The following is a 22,821-nucleotide window of genomic DNA, read 5'->3' as shown; positions in this document are numbered from 1 at the left end:
CAACTTAGAATGTCAAACTAGCTGACGGCCCACTTGATGGAAAGTGGTAACCGTCGCCTATAGACATGTGTAATACCATGGACATAACAGAGTATACTGTTTCGCCCATGGTACCCCCCATGCGTTGCCATTCCTGAGGACTCAGATGTTATTCCTCTATACCCTGTAAATTCACGCCATATCCCACCCTTCAAACCGAAACACAGCCATGCAAACATAACTGTTTCACGGTTGAAACACGAATGGAACAGAGGTACCCAAGCAATCGACTTTTGTACAAAGTCTCCCTCTGGTAAATGTTATGTTCGTAAATGTATGTATATAATTTATTTTATAAAATATTCAACAAACCCTGCTAATTTTACAAATGTGAAAGGGTGTTTTTTTTTTTTACCTTATAGCACCCTAACAGCTTTATCAATAAATATGAAATTTGGTATACACGTACTATATGGTATGGAGAAGGATATAGGCTACGTTTTGTACCAGTCACGCAAACAAAGTCGCGGGTAAAAGTTAGTATTAATGTGTAGGAACCAGTACAGTAATAAACATTTCCAATTAAAAATAAAATTTAGTACAGAATTTGCGAAGATATAATGTAACGTACACAAAAATACAATCCCATCGATAACCTTTTAGTCTGTGAAGTAAATTAATAAAAGATAATAAGAACTTAACGATACTATAGTGGGTGTTTAGGTATATTCTCTGTTACTCACATAATGTAATGTTACTCACATCACCACCATATCAGCCTTTAACTGTCCACTGCTGAATATAAGCCTCTCCCATGGGAGAGGGGGGGATTTGCCAGTAGTTGTCACGCTAAGCAGGCGGATTGGCAACCGCAGTAGGGCTTTGGAGATGTTGTTTTAAGAGGGACTCAGTTTCCTCTTATGACACCCATGGGACAAGAAGGGGGTGGCCTATTCTATGCTGGGACCACACGGACTCACATAATATATGACTTCACACTGATTATGACTTTTCGTCGTCATAACTGATATAACCAAGTGGCATGAATGGGAAAGGGATTGTTAGTAATGGAGACTGAGTATCCCATTGCTAGCAATATACCCAACCAGGTCGACCTCCTCGCGGTTCCCCCTGGAAACTATCATGGTTAATTCCTGATGAATTCATCATGATGGACTAACTGGCCTGTTTTCATTCTCATCTGTCACCCTTCACTGGTGCTCCTGGTTACTACCATTCCATTTTCACCCATAAAAAAAACCTAGTGATAAACTCATTGTTGCAGCTTTATACTGAATAGGGGTGGATAATATATAGCAATATCTATATATATATTTTAGTAATATCTATACATATATTGGCCCAATAACAGATATATTGTATATTGGTTGTCCAATATATATATTATTATCTCTAGAGCTGAACATGTTCGTCTCTTCTTAAAAGTTACAGTATGTGTCGTATGCCATAACTTCGCGTAATGGAAATAATAACTTCTCTCTATTACCGGTACTGAAGTTTAATTACTGTGGAATTTCTGCACACGTTGCATATTGGGCAATAAATAATCGTCCCTCTCTCACATTATTGCAGTAAAAGTGACATTTTTCATTAGTCACATTTACACTTATTATGGTTTAACTTAGCAATGGTTATTAAATTATATTATATTAAGTTACGCGCTAACTAGGTGTCGCGACTTGACCACCAAATTCTGGCAGGGTCGCCATGTAAGGTGGGAGGTTGGGGATGAGTTAAACTCTCGAATTATGTTTGTAAATACTTTATTAAAGATATATGTTTTATATAAAACACATATGACATACAATACATAGAATTCAATTAATTAATATATAATTAATTAACAACATTGACTTTGTACAAAAGTCGTTTGCAGTCAACCGTGAAGCATTAGCACACCTGCAATGCCGTTGGTGTTGTGGGTGACCGTGGGCGGCGGTGGTCACTTGCCGTCAGGTGAGCCGCATGCTCGTTTGCCCCCTGTGTTGTAAAAAAAAAAAAAGTTGTGTTTACATGGCTGTGTTTCGGTTTGAAGGGTGGAATATGGCAATGAATTTACAGGGTACAAAGGAATAATAACACCTGAGTCCTCAGGATTGGCAACGCATGGGGGGTATCATAGGCGAAACAGTATACTCTTATGTCCATGGTACTGCTCATGTCTATAGGCGACGGTTACTACTTTCCATCAGGTGGTACGTCAGCTTGTTTACTAGTTGCGTAAAAAAACAAACATTAATTATTTCTGTATAGCTTCGCAACGTATGATACATCAACAAACTGTTTATATATTCAAAATTCTAAGACGAACAAGATATTAATGTGTATTGTAGAAATATCAAAAACAACATGCTCGTCAGTGGAAATAATAGACTTTCTAACTTGTATAATTATCATTCTTGTCCCCATGGTTAAATGTGAATTAAATGTGTTCATTTATGATGTATCCAATTGGTATAATTATCTATCAGGGAAGGTTATCTAGTAAATAGAAAAAAAAACCTTTTTATTTCATTTAATAACAGTAGCAAATGTAATATGTACGATTTTGTTCACGTGTATCAGGGTAAAAGGATAAAAAATATGGATTAATATGAAATATGTTTTATCTGAGAATCATTACAATACCTTCAGCTTTCCCTGAACTGTTATTCAGTATCAAATATACAAATATCTGTTTTCCCATTTTCCTCATAACATTAGTAGGAAATATCACCGATTACAATTCGATACGGTAGATTTTATTTGTACTTAATATTATAAAGGGGAAAGATTTGTTTGTGTGTTTGTAATGGATAAACTCTAAAACTACTCGACCGCTTTTAAAAATTCTTTTACCTATAGAAATCTGTATTATCATTGTATAATAACATAGGCTTTATATTATTTTCTAAAATTATATCTACCTGTGCTTAGTCGAACTGGATAGTTGGATAGGTATTAATAATTTTACTAAAATTATACCTAAATGTGAAAATGAGTCTGTTTGTTTCTATTTAGTGCCTTAACGGTTCAATTAATCATCATGAAGTTTATTATATACGTTCTATTTAGAATGGAGTCTACTCCAAAAGTAGTCTAGTAGTAGTACAGAATAACACAGAAAAATAACACAATTAAGGCAATTTATTCCTCTGACCACCCCATCCAGGATAACAGTCGTGAATGTAGTATTTATGGCCGAAAACAATTTGTCGTCATCAAATAAAAGAGATATCAATCTATTTATCCCCCAAACAGCTTCGTCGCATTCGTCAACGTTTCAGCGCGCGATAATCCCCATAATCTAATAAGTGGAATTGGTAGTGACTCGAATTAACCTCCGTGCGCTTAGTATATGTGTAACACGATATACCTCGGTGTCACAGTATAAAGCTTCAGTGTAAACATGTTCGCTTCTCATAAATACTTAGCTGGTGTTCAGTAATTTCATCCTTTGTGCCTGTCTTGTAATTACAAGATATTCAGTATGTAGAATCGACTGAAGCCTGGCGTGAATGTGAATAGCTCCTCAACCGACTTCTAAAAGAATGATAAGGTGAATTCGGTTGTATAGTTCTATTCATCCGTTTAAAACTGGTTTGGAAAATTCTTTTTCTTATGTCAAAGGTTATATTTTCAGATTGGTTTAAAATTTTATTAAAATCTCCTTAATAGTTTAGTTTTTAAATCAATATAACTTATTCAACCACGATTGAGGTTAATGTTTTTTTTTGTGGAACATAATAAATAATAGAATTTGAATGGGTTCCTAGACAAGTGGTAAGCTTATCTAGTGATGGAATAGTTATAACATGCGAATCCACGAGTTGGAATGAGACGTCGGATGTTGTTATCTCATTCTATCTCATGGACTCGCAAACGATGACGATTCTATCAACGGATTCGCTTGCCACTTGTCTAGAGAACCAGTCCCTCTAGGCAGCTGGCAAATGAATGTTTTTGTATTTGCATATATGGAACGAGACAGCCACATCCGACATCTTATTCTTTCTCATACGTAAGGTAACGAAAACGTATCTATAAATTCGTCACTTATAGATGAAATGGTGTTAATTCATTTTGTTATTTATAATTTTTTTAACATACTAAAGCATCAAATTCTTTTAATTCGTTTTTTTCCAAACATCTTTACATCCTTCCATATTTATGATATTATTGGGGTATAAAAATCGGAATATTTCTCGTGAGTTTTATCATGTGGGTGGCACCCGTCGCCAAGTTACGTGAACCGGAATGCCGGATATGCAAAATGCACTGTCATAATGATTCAAGGATATCGTGTAAGCATGCAAATTGACCATACAAATTATTAAAAAAAAAAACACTTCCTCTCAGGCTTGACAAACTTGATATGGGACTGATATAAGAGTGTAACACTTCAATGATTAAATTAGTATGTGGAGTATAAGTAAGTAAAGTCGGCTCAGTTGGTTCATCGAGACGAAATCGTCATAAATAGTTATGGTTTCTAAATGAAACCGCGTAGAGGTCATATTCGAATCACAGATAGGGGATGAAGTCAACTAAGGAATGGGGGTAACTAGAGAGTGATCGACATGCAAAAAGTACTATTACCGATTCTCTGGTCGAATTAACGTTTGAACTGCTAGGAACTCACTGGTCACATTTAGTAGGTCGTTTCAGTATTGTTTCTCAACTTGTATGCCGCTACTTACAGTTTCGGGACTACGCATGTACCGGTCTCGCGAGTCGATGAAATCCACACACCATTGCTTATTATTACGACTCCCATATAATTCTGAACTGAGGCAGGCATTTAAACAGGATCATCAGTTAATGTGTTAAAAGCATCCTCCTGTTTTTAAGTCGGTTACAAAGAGGTCAGAGTTGTCTTAGGACCGCAACGATTACAGCGTTGGATTATAAAACGGCAGTAAAACAATGAACACATCCGGTCCCTCGACGTGGCGTCCGGTGTACTCGTGTCTCCATTAGATATCTTAAAACTGTTATGCATTTTACTGCAGAAGGTCACATTTGAATCTGGGATACATTGTTTGTATATTAGATTATGAAGTATATAAATTGCCATTGTAAAAGAGAGAAAATATAATAATCTATATGTGAGACCGAGATGGACAATAGGACAATAATTTGCACAATATATGCTCGAAGCTGATTTGGCGGGAGTTTGTTTTACCAGAGGGAGACTTTGTACAAAAGTCGATTGCTTAGGTACCTCTGTCCCATTCGTGTTTCAACCGTGAAGCAGTTGTGTTTGCATGGCTGTGTTTCGGTTTGAAGGGTGGGATATGGCAGTAAATTTATAGGGTACAGAGGAATAACACCTGAGTCCTCAGGAATGGCAACGCAAGGGGGGTATCATGGGCGAAACAGTATACTCTGTTATGTCCATGGTACTGCTCATGTCTATAGGCGACGGTTACCACTTTACATCAGGTGGGCCGTCAGCTTGTTTGCCATTCTAAGTTGTATAAAAGAAAAAAATAAAAAGTACGTTTTGAAATGGAATTAATTTTAAGTGAATGTAGTACTTAGTCCAGCCATAAGTTCTGTTACAAATGAAAATGCATTTTTTTATAAAGTAATATAACTAAAATTTATATATATTTAGATTCACTTACTTGTCTCGTTTTTGTGATTGTATTGCCAGTCTCTCAGTAAGTAGTAAGTACGTACGTACTACATCTATGATTTTTATCTACATACTTCAAACGTGTAAAAACAATGTTTACAATTTAAGTTTTTTTTTTATCAACTATGAAGTAGATTCGTCAATTCTAAACAGATCGTCATATTTATCAAATGAGCTATAACTATTTATTTTGTTTCTTTTTGGGAAACAACTTCTTAAATTATTACATTCGAACGCAAATTATGATACAGGAAAGTTGAAAGTTTCTGAAACTGGTGTGGCATGCATTGGACGAGTTATGAAAGTGGATGAAACGAGAGATGTGGATAAGTATGTGAAGCCTTTACCTAGACTGACAAATGTATATAATATAAAATACAGACAGACTGAGAAATCTATGACGTGATTCTATGTTTACCTATATGTCTGTATACCTATCCAAAAGTTTTTCAATATCGCGGCACACAATAATATAAAACGCATTTAAACATATTGCATTTACAAGTTACCGTCGCAAAAAGGAAATAAAAACAGACGTTGCTTAATGTTGCCAGTAAAAATATTTTTATCCACACCACCGCATCAGCCTCGTGATGCGTTCACGTGTCAATATTATTTTGTAAATCTATTCAGATATAAAACATTCGTTATTTGCTGCGCAACCCTGAAGTCGGTGAAACGACGTTGTTTAAAGTTCGAGGGACACGTCTCAATATATTTGGTGGGCTTCGAGCGTACTGCTTTCATTCTTGCGCATTTCTTTAGGGTTGTCAACAGTGTCAATACAAGACGATTATTCTTAATAATAAATGTGAAAGTGGATTTATTTGCTACTACTTTTACACCATAACGGTTTTCCCAATCATGAAATTTGGTGTATACGTACTATATGGAATGGAGAAAGACGTATGTTATTTTTTATCCCGGTCATATGGACGAAGTCGCTAGTAATCTAATATTTTTTTATGTAACTCGCAATGGCTGACAAGGATGGTTGGACGGAACCATAACCGTCGCATATAGACATTACAGAATAAATCTGTGATTGATGGTTGTGATATATGTTATTTCAGGTGTTATACTTCTATACCCTGCAAATTGACTGTCACCTTAATAAGACGGTTATCTAAAATTTATGTGACTTCTGATCCAGTCTAATTTAGATTAAATCGATATTGTTTTAGAATCGTAAGATTATCCTCAAAATTGGCTAATTATATATAATGCGCAGCGAAGACTATTGCGTTCTATAGGTGACAATTTAAAAAAAAAAATTGTAAATGGAAGGAAATACCCACGCGAACAGATCTCAAATTACTAGCTCTTCTAAATACGGAATTAAATTATGAACATAATTTTGTTTATTTTTAAAATGAACAATAATACTGGTGAGAAGGATTTTGAAATGTCAGAGGCTAAATCTGTATTTATGAGGTTCTTTTATGAATTTATCCATACTCCTATATACATGGTTCCGTAGAGTCTATTTGTTAAATCATAGTAGAGATAGAGTTAAGAGATGTATACGTACCAATATGATTTTAAATTGTCTTTTACGAAAATAAAGTTTGTGATTCGGTTTGAAGGGTTAGGATATCGCAGTGAATTTACAGTGTACACAGAAATAACACCTGAGTCCTCAGGAATGGCAACGCATCCCCCATGCGTTGCCATTCCTGTATCATGAGTGAAATAGTATACTCCGTTATGTCCATGGTACTGCTCATGTCTATAGGCGACGGTAACTGCATCAGGTGGGCCATCTGCTTGGTTGCCATTTAGGTTGCTTTTTAATGAAAAGAATATTTTAATTATATTAATCAATTAATAATTGTTCCGAATACATAAATCAAATTGATTGTTCTCTCTATATCTATCTTATCTCGCGTTACGAAATAACCTATCTATAACGACCGTGAGACCACGCTCCGCAACAATGTGTCTCAACTTATATGAAGAAATAAATACGCAACGCAACACTTTTACTTGTTTATAACAGTTTAATCTATAGTTGATATCTATTTATTCTTTGAATTGCGTATTTTTTATCATTCGCCATTGAATGGTAAACAAGCTGCCGGCCTGATTGAAGGTGGTAACCGTCGCCTGTACATATTCTATTCTTAACTTGTTATTATTTTTCTGTGCACGTCAATTAAATCGGTTACTTGTGTATTTTTTAACTTTCACGATTCTTTTAATATTAATAATTGTTTATTTGAAGCAACAGATATTTATATTCTATTGTTATCGTATATTTATATATCATATTAAAACTAGTATAAGCTAACGCTGTGCGTAGGAATTAGCGGTGTACAGTTTTAAAACAATTACTTAGTTATTAAAGTTTCTTATAGTGAAATTAATGTGAATTGTATTACTATAGCTGTGCCTAAATCTATACGTATAATAAAATTGTTAAGGTCGAATGTCTGTACTTTAAAAAAAAAGTACTAAAAACCGAGTCGAGGGATGTTAGAAGTGAAATAGAACTGTAAAGATTTACAAGTTGTTACTTGCGTTGGCCGTGTGATCCGGGCATAGAATGGACCACCGGTTCCCTTGTTGTAGGTATCGTAAGAGGCAAATAAAATAACTTAACAGTCGAGGACTGAGCAGCAGTGTCCCCTCTTAAAACATTGTCAAAGTCGAACTCGGTTCCAAATCCCCTTTTATGAGAGAGGCCTCCGTTTAGCAGTAGACAGTTAATGGTTGATATTTTTATTTATACTTTATTGTACACACAAGTGATGGTTAAAAAAAAAAGTATTTTAATCTCAAAAGTGCTAACCCTATGTATCAAGTTTGCCCGTTATTACTCGGCGCCGACTGACTCGTTAATTATTGCTCGTACTACTTAACTGCGCCGTTGACAAATGTAGCTCCGCTCATTTATTTACCAGCTTTTGCGTTGCTAAAACGAAAATTAGCTAATAATGGTCTCAGAATAACTATAACGTTTAACACTGTTTAAAACACTAATGAAATGAGAGAAAAGAAATCGTGCGTTTAAAGCACTATTCACGCAGTTCCGGGTTTGGGCTCCGTCACGATTTGTTTTCATTAACTGTCTACGTAATAAAAAAAGTTAATGCACAATAACTGGCATTTGCAATAACAGTCAATTTCTCATTTCAAGGATGTTTAATCATTCATTGGTTTAGAAGAATTGTGCGAGATATGCTCATTAAAATTAGTAAATTATGAAAATTATTCATACCAAAATGTGTAAGACTGTTTGAGATGATTAATTTTAAATTAATTATTTAATGAGACCGATATGTATTTAAATTTATTCAACAAGAAAAATTCATCACAATCCATTTTTAAAGGTACATAATAAATATAGTAACGTAAAAACAGTTGTTGTTAAAATCTGTTGATAAGGGAATTATTTTTTACCAACTACAACATGGCGAGTCCCGTTTTATTATGTGTTGATATGTTTGTTAAAGTGGTATTCTTCGATATAAAACCGCACCCCAGTAATTAACGCGCCACTGTACCGTGCACGAAACATGTAAACACTTCCGTAATAAAGTTTAAAACAGAATAATCTAAATGGGATTTTTTATAGCCTTACGCAACCTTAAGCCAGTCCGCACTGTTTTAGTAATTTAGCTGAGTAGTAATTTAACGCCTATACGTATCTGAAGTTTGAATCATTTGAAAATAAAAATTATACCAATTTTACATTAGTTATTTACTTACAAATGTATTTACGCAAAAAAAAAAAACTTTTTATTAATATTTACTGTATTTGCTATTATATAAAGTGTAATATAAACATTTTTTTTACCAGTCTTCAACGGGGTCTGAAGATGGAGATGTGTGAACGGCCCTCACATTAAAGACCCTACAGACCGGAGGTCCTAATGAAGTCTAGCATTCGTTTTCGAAGCCTTATGATGAATTTAAAAAAAAATTGTTTAAACTATAATTTTATTAAAGATTAATCCCGACTAAGTTCCTAATGGATACTAACGAAAACTTACGAACATTTACGACGGACTTCAAAAGTATTGACATATGTTTGGCGGATAATAAAATTAAATAAAAGATTCGTCCGGTCGAAAGTGCTAATGGGAGACTAACGAAGAATTACGATTACCTACTATCGACTTGAAAGGGCAAATACTGTAATTAAATTAAAGATCCATTCGGTCGTAGGTCCTAACGAAGACTTACGCGCTACTTACGATTGACTTCAAAAGTATTCATGTTTGGCGAATAATGTAATAATGCGATTCCGTTCAGTTACGTGTCGTAAACGAACGATGAATGCTTTTAATACGTTTGCTTTTAGACAAATTAATGTCGGGCGAGGCCCGGGTCGATTAATTCTACGATGCCCTTCTTATGAACTTTATAACTTTGCCGAAATATTCACTCCACTTTCCTTACGGATCACTTCTTTTTTTTATTCAAAAGCATTCTTTTCACTTCACCAGTCAATATCAAATTTTAATTAGGCTTGTTGTTAATGAACAAAATTATAAACTCTGTTGATTAAAACTTTGATGTGAATTTTGTTAAATTGGTGTAATAATTTCGAAAGAGAGTTAATCGACAGTGACTTTACACCCCAGTAAATACATTTAATATATATTGTTTACTAGTCTTTACCAATGGCTTTGTTCACGTGACCGGAATACATTGATCGAGCGGGATAGAAAGTTGCCTAGGTCCTTCTCTGTCCCAAATATAGTATACGTCTTTGTCAAATTTCGAGACTTAAACTTTCGCATTAGATAGTTTGGTTTATATTTATGGTTATAATGTTTATAAGATTTCATGACAATTAGTTGCGTTGTTAATACGCCGTCAAATGTAACAAACAAACACACTTTCACATTTACGAAGTACGCCCGCGGGCTTTATCTGGAGCTACAGTGATATTGATTGACAAAGATAAAAAATAGCTTACATTCTTCTCCGTTTTAATTATTATCTGTGTGCCAAAATTCATGATGAGCGGTGGAATCTAGTTGTACGGACAGAGTCACTTTTATTTGTTGCAAATATTAAAATGTTTAGTTTTGGCACAGACTGGACTACCCCTTTCTTTCTTCTTAAAGCTGTAAGAGGCGACTAAGGGAACTTAATAGTCGAGGAAAGGGCAGCAGGGTCCCTCTTTAAACATGACCCAAACCTAACTGCCGTTGCCAACCTGCCTGCCAAGCGTGGTAATTTTTAGCAAAACCTCCTTTATGGGGGAGGCCTATATTCAGCAGTGGATAGTTAAAAGCTGGTATGATGATGATAATGATGACTTATATATTTCGTTTCTCAACCACGCATAAATGGGTTAAATGGTTTTGGATGACACTTGATCCATGCGTATATTATACCCTCGATTAACGCCTAGGGTATTTTTTATTCCGGTATTGAGTTAGTATTGGGTAATATTTTTATTGTTTATCGCTTCGCAACAATTCTGGATTTCATTATTTGTTACCACGTGAAATCATCGCGTCTCAACCAACAAGGGCTTTGCGTACGTTCACCCGTAATTCGAACGATACGCCCACATCTAAGGCAATTCCTAGTAAACATCTCTTTAATTTTCTCCTGTACTGTAAAGTTGTATGTCCCACATCATTGGCCATGTAAATGTGAATAAAAAGTGCCATACCATACCTTTTAATCTATGTGTATGTACACCAAAATTCAATCAAATCTATTTAGTCAATTAAGCGTGATTAATTAACCAACTTATTTTTATATTTTTTATGGGTCAAGATGAAATTATGGTTATCAGGAAGGACCGTGTATATTGTTTGTAACGGGGCTGCTAGTCCCCATTATTAACAATTGCTACCAATATACTATGTGAGGTTGACTTCTAAACGGTCCCACTTGGGAACCATCACGATTCATTACTGGTGAATTTGTCACAATGATAAAGATGATATCAGCCGTACTGTCCACTGTTGAACATAGGCCTCCCTCTTGGGGGATTTTGCCAGTAGTTCCCACGCTTGGCAGGCGGGTTGATAACCGCAGTTAGGCTTTCGTGATATTTTTAGAGGAATGCTATTGCCCATCCTTCAACCATTAAGTCCCCTTGGTCACTTCTTACGACACTAGGAAGGGGCGGCCTATCCTATGCCGGGACCACAGAGCTGATATACTGCTAGCGTAAGGGAAATTATAATAACATTTTCATATCATAAAACATTCCGCCGTGTTTGCTTAATACCGAGAAAAGCCAAGCGACTTCCATTATATTTGACAGTGTACGGTCTATATATAAATCTAATAAGGGTATAAATGTTTATCATCATTTTCCGTCAACCAAATATAATATGTGTAGTGTCAGTGACCGCGGAACCTATGACACGAAGCGGCCTCGGTATTACTCCTTCACCCACGTATTTCGTATTACATTTATTATGTACACGTACGTTAATTTCTTTTTATGTAGCCAATAATTGGGATTATTTTTTTATTTGTTTTATAATGTTAAATGCTTTTATTTTATTTTTCTGTTTGCACTTAAGTACTTATTTTACAAATTTACAACAGTTTGTTTTTTGTTTGTAGTGTTTGTTTTACAAAATAATATTATTATAATTAGAGATATTTTTTATAATTTATTTATATCCGCAAATTATCTGTTAAATAAGGTTAGGTTACTCAATAGGCAATTTATAACGAACTTAACAAAAATTGAAATTTGCATTTGTTTTACAAGTTTTAATATTTTAAATACTAGATGGTTTTCCCACAAAGATAACTCTTATGGTTTTCCCAAAGGCTTATCCAATATTATCGTCGGATGGAAAATACATTTTTTTATTTCGATAACAAATGAAAATTACTAACTGATAATACAAACAATAATGTACGATTCTAACCGTAGGTAGGTATGAATAGAAATCGATGTCTCAATACTATTTCTTTTTTTTCTAAGCTCAAAGGAGCTTGCTTGGAAATCAGCTAAATTTCAAATCGGAGTTCCCCCATATTTATGTCGAAGAAAACTTTAAAGAATCGGCATAAATATCGACGGAGTTAACTTACCGATCGAGTTGTTAATTTTTATGGATCATTTGACACTAAATCCCTTCCACATTTAGCGGCTCGGAAGTGGTTTAGCTATTAATAAACTAATTTTGTAACGTTATAGACTAGTATTTTATCCGGTACTTTATAGGCGTGGATTTTAGAAATAGATCACTTCTCTATGGCGTATCAATATAAAAAATACAGATTTTAAATTAGACCTTCAGGAACTGAAATCAACAACAAGATAACTGTGATAATTGCAATTTTGATGCAAAATTGCAATTATTTGTTGCAGTTATTTTTGTAAAAAAATATTGTTTTTGTGAAAAATTTTTTAACTCATGAGTACTACTCATATCACTGTATATCGGATTGATATATCTTTCTGTTTTCGGCTCACCTGTATATTATAATGTAATTTTTGCAACAGTACTCTTTATATAGAATCTTACGGAAGACCAGTGTCGGTGAACCGTAAGGACTCCCGACACTTACTGAGTAAGAGCCTTTTTAGTTACTAAAATTTGTTTTTTTTTTTTATTGTTAACTATTGTAATGTCTACATCACTAAATAAATTATGTTTCTTTCTTTCTAATTTTGAATATTAATATGACTCTTATCATTGACATACATTATGAAAAAATTGCTACACATATATACATATATGCATACATATACACGTACGTAAAGAGATATGCTGACCCTCTACTTGTGATAGTCTAATAACCCCTATACGAACTACGTGTGAGGTTCGTTTCGCCCGTTACATTACCGAGTCGGCGATTGAAAGTAAGGCAACACCGCGACACGGTGTTTGTTGTTCTTATCTCGTTTGGAACGCGACTAAATGGTAAATACAACACGCCATATACAATCGTGTTACTTTAAATGCAGGGTTGCCAGTTGTAAAGTTATAATGGTCTGTTTCAATTGAATTCAATGTAAACGAATAATCGATCCGACCGTGTAACTTTGTCTGATATCAAATAGTAGAACGTAAATAAAAAATCGATTATTTATTTGAATATCTCGATTTGTTAGTAATTTCATTGTTATTTCTATGATAATTTCAACGAAACTGGGTTAGTTTTTCAACCGACTTTAAAAATAAGGAGGTTCTCAATTTGACTATATTTTTTTTTGTATATGTTTATTACCTCATAACTCTGTCAGTTAGTTATAAACCGATTTTTGGAAATTCTTTTTATCTGAAAGCATGTACTTTCAAAAAGATAGCAAATAGATAAATTTTATCAACATCAGTTCAGCAGTTTAATTCTATAATTTTTTTTTATTAAAGCTTTTGCCACAATTGAAACGGTTATTTTTTTGTGGAACACGATTTTGTAGTTCAAATGTTATTTTGTCTATGTTGAATTTATTATTTTAACTGTTTATATATATACGACGGTTATCACTTTCCATTAGGTGGGCCGTCAGCTTGTTCGCTGTTCTAAATTGTATAAAAAAATTAACTGTGATTTATTTCAATGTAACGACGCAGTAAGAATACAATCTGTCACAACTCTTTTTCGTCCACAAGATGTCATAAGAGGCAATTAGGGGAATAAAGTACAATAATATATCACTGCTAGAGTAGGAAACCTCGAAATAAAACCGGATTCTCGGCCGCCTAGCTAGGTGATAGTAACCAATGATCGATAATTTATCATTCTGCGAAGCCGTGCCCAGCTGTGGGATGTTAATAGGTCGTTATGATGATAATGTAGGATATTGTTGATATAATATAGAACAGAGATAAGATTTCATTCCATTTGTTATTACCACGAAAACATGAAGCGTCACCCGTAATTAGATATTTTATTTCAATAGTTTTATTTATTTATTTCATCAACTGAGTGAGCTTTACTCTCACATACATAGTTAGTACAATAACACAAACGTATAATTAAAAGGCATAATGTACTGAAACTTTAAAAACATTGTATTGTAAAAAGAACCTTAATACCTATATAATAATACCCGATTTCATTTACTTTTTTATGCTTTTTTTTAAATAAGGTCAATACTTAAATCTGAGTGATTGGTAACCCTATAAAAATGTAACGTTCAGTGGTTACCGTTAAGCATTTGTTGTGTAATGCATTCTAGTTAGGCCACGGGTGGTCCTTCAAATACGTTGTATTCCCATTATTTATATAATATTCACCAGAGGGGTACTATGCAGAAAGTCACGTGCATGGGTTGCTTCTTGGGTACCTATATCTTACCTATTAATTCCAACGCCACTTGATTGCTTGTTGTAATACAGTTATAATTGTGTCAATGGGTGGTTATGGGGGGGGGGGGGGAAAGGGATTGTTAGTAATGGAGACTGAGAATCCCATTGCTAGCAATATAGCCCAACCAGGTCGACCTCCTCGCAGTTCTCCCTGGAAATTATCATGGTTAATTCCTGATGAATTCATCATGATGGGCTACCTGGCCTGTTTTCATTCTCATCTATCACCCTTCACTGGTGCTCTGCCAGCGTATCCCGTTAGCGCAGGCGGGGTTACCATACCATTTTCACCCATAAAAAAAAATACAGTTATATAGGTATATACATTATACCATATCTATCATTGTAATTTTCCTTTTTTGTGTCACCTTATTTTTTAATATATTTATTATTAACGTTACTAAGTCTTATAAATATTTTTCTGTTGAAATATAATACATTTCCTTATTCCTATCTATCAAGGTAGTTTTTTTTCTTTAATGGAATTTTTACACACTTGCAGATCAGTGGAAAATTTTAACAAAAGTTTAATTAATGAAGTTTCCAACTCGTGTCGTTTGAGAAGTCAATAGTTTATAAATAAAGGTATTCTTTATCTTGCTTTTATAAATAAGTTAAGATTATTTTCTATTTTTTTTTTTGTGTGCATATTATTAATCTGTGTAATCAGTGTGTCATTCTTTGAAGAAAACAATAGAGAGTTTTTTTTTCATTTTTCATTCATTATTACTACTAGTTTAGTATTACTATTACTATTAGGTTAATAGTAAGTTACATTGTGTTCATACAGCACATTTGCTGTATAAATGTCATAATATCGTGTTCCATATCGATTTGGAGGTAGCTCAATATAATTACCTTTGCAAATAAATTTTTTCGAACAGCTGACAGCGGAAGGTGAAAGTACGGAACTTTGTTTCGTAATTATTCCCCCGTGTGAACTATGTATTTTATGAATTACTATGCACACACATGTCTACTTGAGTACCGTAATGTGTGTGACGTTATACTAGGGTGAGGCTTTAGATTATATAGGTAAAGCATCGAGTATCATCAATATTATTTGACGTTAGCGTGTTGCAATTGGACTAAATATTCCCCAAATCAGTTCAATTCTTTAAATTTGAATTTGGATTATTTTTCTGTGGTTCGTAATATGCATGTGTTACTTACAAATTTAAATACATGAATTAATTAAAATTACGGCTCTACTTCCAATGATTTAATAACGAAAACATTTTTTATATCTATACTTTGATATAAATCAAGGTACTCAGTGAAGAATTATTAGGATTAGACATATATATATATATATATATATATATATATATATATATATATATATATATATATATATATATATATATATATATATATATATATATATATATATATATATATATATATATATATATATATATATATATATATAATTTTGTATCGTTTATTAATTTTATTTTTAGTTTAACATTTACTTTATAACCGTCTACATACATTCTTAATACTATTCTTCTTTTTCTCTCTCCTCCTTTTTTGAAGGCGGTTAACAATATCATCATCTCTGCACATCATATGTCCATACCAAGACAATTTTATGTCCATACCAAGACTTACTTCGTAACTTTTCTATCACTGGCGCTACTTTCTTTGACTAATACTTTTTCTGATAAACTTATTAATAATCTTGTCCATCCTTGTCACGCCACACTTCTGTCTTGACGACCGCATCTCAGCTACTTGCACTCGTTTTTCATCCGTCTTTTCTTAGCCAACACTCCGTTCACAATTCCTGGTGAATTTACCTCGACCGAATCATCATTCACTAGTACCCTGCTGTTATATACCATCATCATAGCATTAGTACCTGCACTGGCACCATTAATAAAAAAACAATCCTTATTAAAATAGTAGGCCGGATCGTGCTCTTGTAAATTTTCCCTCCGTACCATGAAAGATGTTGAGCAATAATTTCGCATATTATGAGACACAACAATGGGCTACAATAATTATATAAAAAACCAGTAATGAATGGTGTAACAAACACGGTGTTAGTTCAGCGTCACGCGGTCATTACCGGCGGCGGAGCGTGACGGGCGGCGCTCGATCGGCGTCATAATGAATCGAAGTGAAAACTCGCTCCATAACACACGAGCCAAGGACGTGCCGTGTAAGACGTACACACGCGTATGGGTCGAGAGTTTTGAGCTGTCTCGTTATGTTTTCAATCGATTTCAAAAAAAGGAGCAGTTTCTCTATTCGGTTGCATTTTTTTTTGTTTGTTGAACAGAAGACAAGTACGTCAACTATGAACTGATTTGGAAAAATTCTTTTCTTATTGGAAAATATATATTTTTTAGATTGGATCACTGTAGAAATTTTATCGAAATCGGCTGAGTAGTTTGGTTTTTAAATGAAAATAAACTATACCATAGATAGGACCATATCACAAATCAAAAATGTTCATAAACAACATCAAAGACAATTGAAAAATTTTCAACATTTCTGCTTCTTAATGTATCCTTTTTGTATTCTAATTCATGCAGGCAAAAACTGTAGTAAGTAATAGAAGCTTAGTTTTTGCTCAACACATTGTCCAATTTTCAGCGAATATAAAACAAACCTTAAATCAAAGAGCACATGGTATAGTGTCAATTATTCTCGTTATCGACAGTAACACGATAATTCGGGTAAAGGCCTCTGGGAAACTCAAACTGTAGTTACAGTTGGTGACGTCAGAGGAGCTCAAACTGTAGTTATAGTGTGTTACACTTACATCACGAAGGAGGAAAATATTTCGATCTATCGTAAATGTTGCCACAAGTTTCCCTATTTCACATTACGAGTGTCATTGGATATTCAGTTACGGAAATCCCATAAGTGATCCGGAGATGTAACTGTCACAGTCTTTGCGCAAAGGATTAGCGGCTGACTCAGTTACACCTACATGTGATACATTATCACATGTAGGCAGTTACATTTTATAATGTATTAAAATTGATGGTACGATTGGGTTTGATTCAAAGGAAGTACCTTCATTGGCAACAAATTTCTTTTACTGAGATGAATATAGTACTACCTTAAAATATGTGTTTGGAATAAGTTTTTTAATGTTTGGAAATAGAATAATAACCCCAAATATACTATTGGTTTTCGTTGGTGAGGGATCAGTATGATAGGTTGGAGTATTATCGGTTGACCCATTGTGATGAATTCACCTACAATCAACAATGATGATTTTCCATAGAATTTGATATTTTTTTTGTAATCAACAAGTTTGCTCGCATATAGAGCCACGTTAATTTTGTGACGATTAAGCTGCCATTTTTCTCGGCGGAGCAAACTCCTCCTTACAATGTAAAATTAACTCTAGATACACGATGCGTGTTCCAAATTATAATATTTTCAATATATTTACACAATATCTCTTCGTTCATCTGTGTGTTTTGTCATGGTTGAACTATTCGTTTTTTTTTCAAATGACTTCAAAAAAGAAGATTTCAATTCGGTAATATTTTTTATAGTTGTTACCTCATATCTCTGTCATTTATAAACTGATTTGGGAAATTCTTTATTTGAAAGGATAAAGATTTTCCCAAATGCTTTTAAAATAGGAATTTTATCAAAAACGGTTTTTTTTTTTTTCTTTTTTTTATACAACTTAGAATGGCAAACAAGCTGACGGCCCACCTGATGAAAAGTATTAACCGTCGCCTATAGACATGAGCAGTACCATGGACATAACAGAGTATACTGTTTCGCCCTTGATACCAACCATGCGTTGCCATTCCTGAGGATTCAGGTGTTATTCCTCTGTACCCTGTAAATTCACGCCATATTCCATCCTTCAAACCGAAACACAGCCATGCAAACACAACTGCTTCACAGTAGAAACACGAATGAGGCAGAGGTTCATTAGTTTATTTGATTTTGCCACGATTGAAGTCTTTTTATTGTGGAATCCTTAATTATTTATAAAGCAAAATTTTCCTTGTTTGTCATTGTTGTATTTGATTGCGTGGTACACTCTTAAAACGCAACAGTGAATAAAATAATTGCACCGGGGGACTTGTTGAACGTCCGTCGTTACCGTCACTTTATTGATATATTTTACGGGCAATACACAGCCGTAACTGCGCTTTTATTGTTTAAACTATTTTATCGATAATATTATTTCATCATTTGTAACTTAACTTTATTAATTTAAATAAACTAGCCGGTGTACCTCGTTTAAAATGCATTTACTCTTATTAGTTAATGCTCATGATGATTACTTAATGCCCTCATTACTAACCATCGTCATTATTATTAGATATTTATTTCACGTATCAGACTTTATTATACAAAGAATTAAGGCTCATATTTCAATATAAAAGTTAGATATAAAACTGTTACAATTTAAAATTGACATACATATGCTATTTGTCGTAGGAAAAGCCAATATATATTTGTATTATTCTGTATTTACTATATTGTATCAATAATATATTATAATGGTGAAGATTTGTAAAAATGTTTGTGTGTTTGTGGTTACTGAATCATGATTAAATAGCTGTACGGATTTCATGAAATTTGATGGATTGGCAGGTTATATTATAACTTAACACATATGATACTGTATATAATAATTCACATGAGCCAAGTCATGGGAAGCTCCTAGTATTTTTATAAAATTTGTTAAACATATTAGCATATGTGACAACAAACATCGCTGGCTGATTAGCAATCAGTGCATACTTTAATTGAATGTGCTTTCTAGTCTCTTGTGTGTATCTTGGATTTTCTTTAAATCAGTGACTAACTATCAGAATATCAAATTTTAATATTGTGTGAGGTCGATGGCTCTGTGTAAAATTGTTACAAAATTTTCCCCAATAAATGCGCGTCACTGTATCCGTACGATATCCATCCACACTTAATATTCTAAATGCGATAGTGAGTCAGTCTGTTTGTTATGTTTAGACAGCTAAACTATTGAATCGATTTAAATGAAAATTGAAAGATATACACATAAGCGCAGCTAAAGATAGACAGTAGGGAAATATATTCAGGTAGTAACATGACTTTTTACACTATCAGGATTGTGAATCTAAAATAGAAATGTACTCATATTTCCTATTACCATTTTTGTTTTGATTTTTAAAGAGCATACTGGAAAGGAAAATAAAGGGTAAAAGAGGATGGGAAGACCGAGAAATTATTGCATGGGACAGATATAGAAACACCGCGTGTCACATGTAGGAAGGTCAAAGATATGGCCTGGAATAGAGCTGGATAGGAGAGAATGCATGAAATAGTTGCCTCGACTAAATTTATTATATTTATATAAACATTATAATAAAATTAAAGTTTTTGTTAAAGGTGATACAGCTTCGCAATTTTTCGGAGATAGGTGAAAAAGGTTTGTTCTCGTCATGGTCCCATATTAATTTTATCACAATTAAAGCCGTGGTTTACTTTTGTGGAGCATAAAACTGCCTGTTGCGAAATAAAATCTACATTTAAAAACGCGATTCTGCGTTCTAAACTCAAATGCACCTTATTTTGTATATCTACGACACATCTCATCGTTTATTGGCCCATTTGCCATCGTGGCAACTACTGACAAACCCCCCAATGGAAGGTTTATGTCCAGTTGTGGTCAATGGACATAATAGAGTATACTGTTTCGCTCATGATACGTCCCATGTGTTACCATTCCTGAGGATATATATATATATATATACATCAAATTTCTTTACAAACTTTCATATTTATGCTATTAGTAGGATTCGTTACGTTGATATACTATGTGACGATAGACGTACGGTAACTGCGTCGTGGCATTTTCTTAATAATTACTGTTATGGCGTAGGAGTTTTAGCTAAGCCATAAGCAATTTAGCATGTCTTAAATGGCCAATTTTTGTTATTGTTTTGTTATTGTTTGTGTAATAGAGTTGGGTGGTCATATATGCGATCGTTTGACGTCGCATGGCCTTCAGTTTATTGTATTCTGTTTTGTATATAATTTATATACATGTATATGGTACATACATATAATTAATAAGACATTTAGGTTTTTAATGAAGTGTATATTTTTAGTATACCGTATTAATGAAATATATATGCAACCCAATAGAAATGGGCATTCATTTTTGTGTAATGTCAATGACCTTTCTCTCTGTTCAGAATTATTATCTATATATACTAAAATGTTTCAAATTTTACTGTAAAATTGAAAATAAATATGCATCATGTTGTAACATCTTAAGAGATTTTAATTTCTCCTCAACAACTAACAGTAACAACACCAAGCTTATACGCTCCACAGTCCCTACATACACACATATAATACTTAGAATAATATATTTTAATCTATCAATAAATTGCTTTATTAAAATTATTGTATTTAGTACGAATTTTTGCAAGTGTTTTGATTATTTTGATCGGAATAATGGTTGAAACATAGTAAAGGTGACTTCACATTGTCACAGGTACGAGAAGTGGGAGCGCGACCGCGGCGGCGGCGGTGGCGGCGGCGGCGGCTCCGGCGGCGCGTGGTCGGGCCGCGACACACGCGACCGCGAGCGAGACCGCGAACGCGAGCGGCTCGCTCGCGCTAACCAGATGTCGCACGCGCACGCCGCCGAGCCGGACGCCTCGTCACTCTTCCCGGCACCGTTCAGGGTAAGTTTTCTCTTCCATTATCTTAGAAAAGAGCTACGTATACCGTATGTTTTTCAGTTTTTTTCTTTATCAATCAAAATTAATAATTTGGTCGTCAACTCAATTGCTATTATGACAAATTCCGCAGTTAGGTAGCGATTTCTTTAAGGGTTTACTGATCGCACATAAATAATAAATACAAGTATTCTGTTGACTATTTCAATACAATTTATTGAGAGAAAATTTCTCTCACTAAATTCCAAAATTTCTCGATATTATCTCAGAAATATACTCTAAATTAAATTACTAGCAAATAGAAAAATCAATCAATTAATTCATATTATTGCACGTCAATAGACTGTCGACTTACGGTCGTGTCAATCATTCATTACAAACAGACAACAATACTTACGAAATTTTTTTGTTTAACAAACCAATGTTTATCCACAGACCCCGATTAAGAACCTTTTAATAGACGATCTATTGAGGAAATATGGAATTAGGTGCGGCGTCATAGTAGCGAATGAATTGAGACAAACTGTTTATTAACTAGCTGACACTTTCGACTGATACTTGACACTAACACATGCGAGATATATGTTGCGGCCTCCGCGTCAATATGAATCATCCCTAAATTAGAATAGATCTTGTACTACAATCTGTCTATCATCATGCCAGCATTTAACTGTATACTGATGGCATAGGCTTCCCACTATTGGGGTGCTTTGCGAGTTACGATATCTATGTCTACGATCTGTCTATACCACTAAAGTATAGTCGCTTTATTGACATCACTTACTAACGGTTTCCCGTGGCTTTGCCCGCGTGCATTAGTAGATATTTAAAGTATCGTATGCGCTAAGTTAGGGTATAAGCTATCCATATACTAAATTTTATGTTTTTCCGTTCAATAGTTTTCGCGTGAAAGAGTAACAAACATGCATCCATCCATACATCATACATTTTCGTATGTATAATTAATATAGTAAGATTTCAACATAAATAAAGAGAAATTATGTTCATTTTACGAGTATTATTTTTCTGTTTATTTTGCTTGTTACACAAAAAGTACATAATATTTTTATTAAAAACATAAAATAGGTGTAAACCTAACAACAGTTTCCGAATTCGCCGCGCGAAATGGATGGAATATTTCGCAGGAAAAGGAAACCCGAATTACGGCCGCTTATGATTTCATAAATTTATTTTAGTTTCGTTCACCTGAAAAATGTAGTCATAAATGTTATGGAAATTCTTCTGGTTTCTTAGTACAACATTCACTAAAAATGTGCTTCGCAATAGT

The 22,821-nt window shown here is 34.0% G+C and overlaps 1 protein-coding gene and 1 long non-coding RNA gene across 7 annotated transcripts in view; one reads left to right on the top strand and one right to left on the bottom strand.

The window, feature by feature from the left end:
* The window catches only part of LOC116412933 (AF4/FMR2 family member 3), a 309,889-nt gene that overhangs the window by 137,888 nt on the left and 149,180 nt on the right, over positions 1-22,821 (top strand). For all 6 annotated transcript variants that reach the window (XM_052893985.1, XM_052893983.1, XM_052893981.1 and 3 more), the window contains one exon: positions 21,347-21,539. In XM_052893985.1, the coding sequence (XP_052749945.1) occupies positions 21,347-21,539 (193 nt within the window). The remainder of the gene's footprint in view (positions 1-21,346; positions 21,540-22,821) is intronic.
* Positions 1,757-22,821, bottom strand: part of LOC128200470 (uncharacterized) — a 26,660-nt gene continuing 5,595 nt past the window's right edge. The window contains exon 3 of the long non-coding RNA XR_008252733.1: positions 1,757-1,980. This is a non-coding gene — a long non-coding RNA (uncharacterized LOC128200470). The remainder of the gene's footprint in view (positions 1,981-22,821) is intronic.

Source organism: Galleria mellonella, unplaced genomic scaffold (assembly GCF_026898425.1).
Source record: "Galleria mellonella isolate WM207_F2 unplaced genomic scaffold, CSIRO_AGI_GalMel_v1 utg184, whole genome shotgun sequence".
Classification (NCBI taxonomy): Eukaryota; Metazoa; Arthropoda; class Insecta; order Lepidoptera; family Pyralidae; genus Galleria; species Galleria mellonella.
Note: the sequence above shows the minus strand (reverse complement) of the source record. Positions and strands in the feature narration are given on the sequence as shown.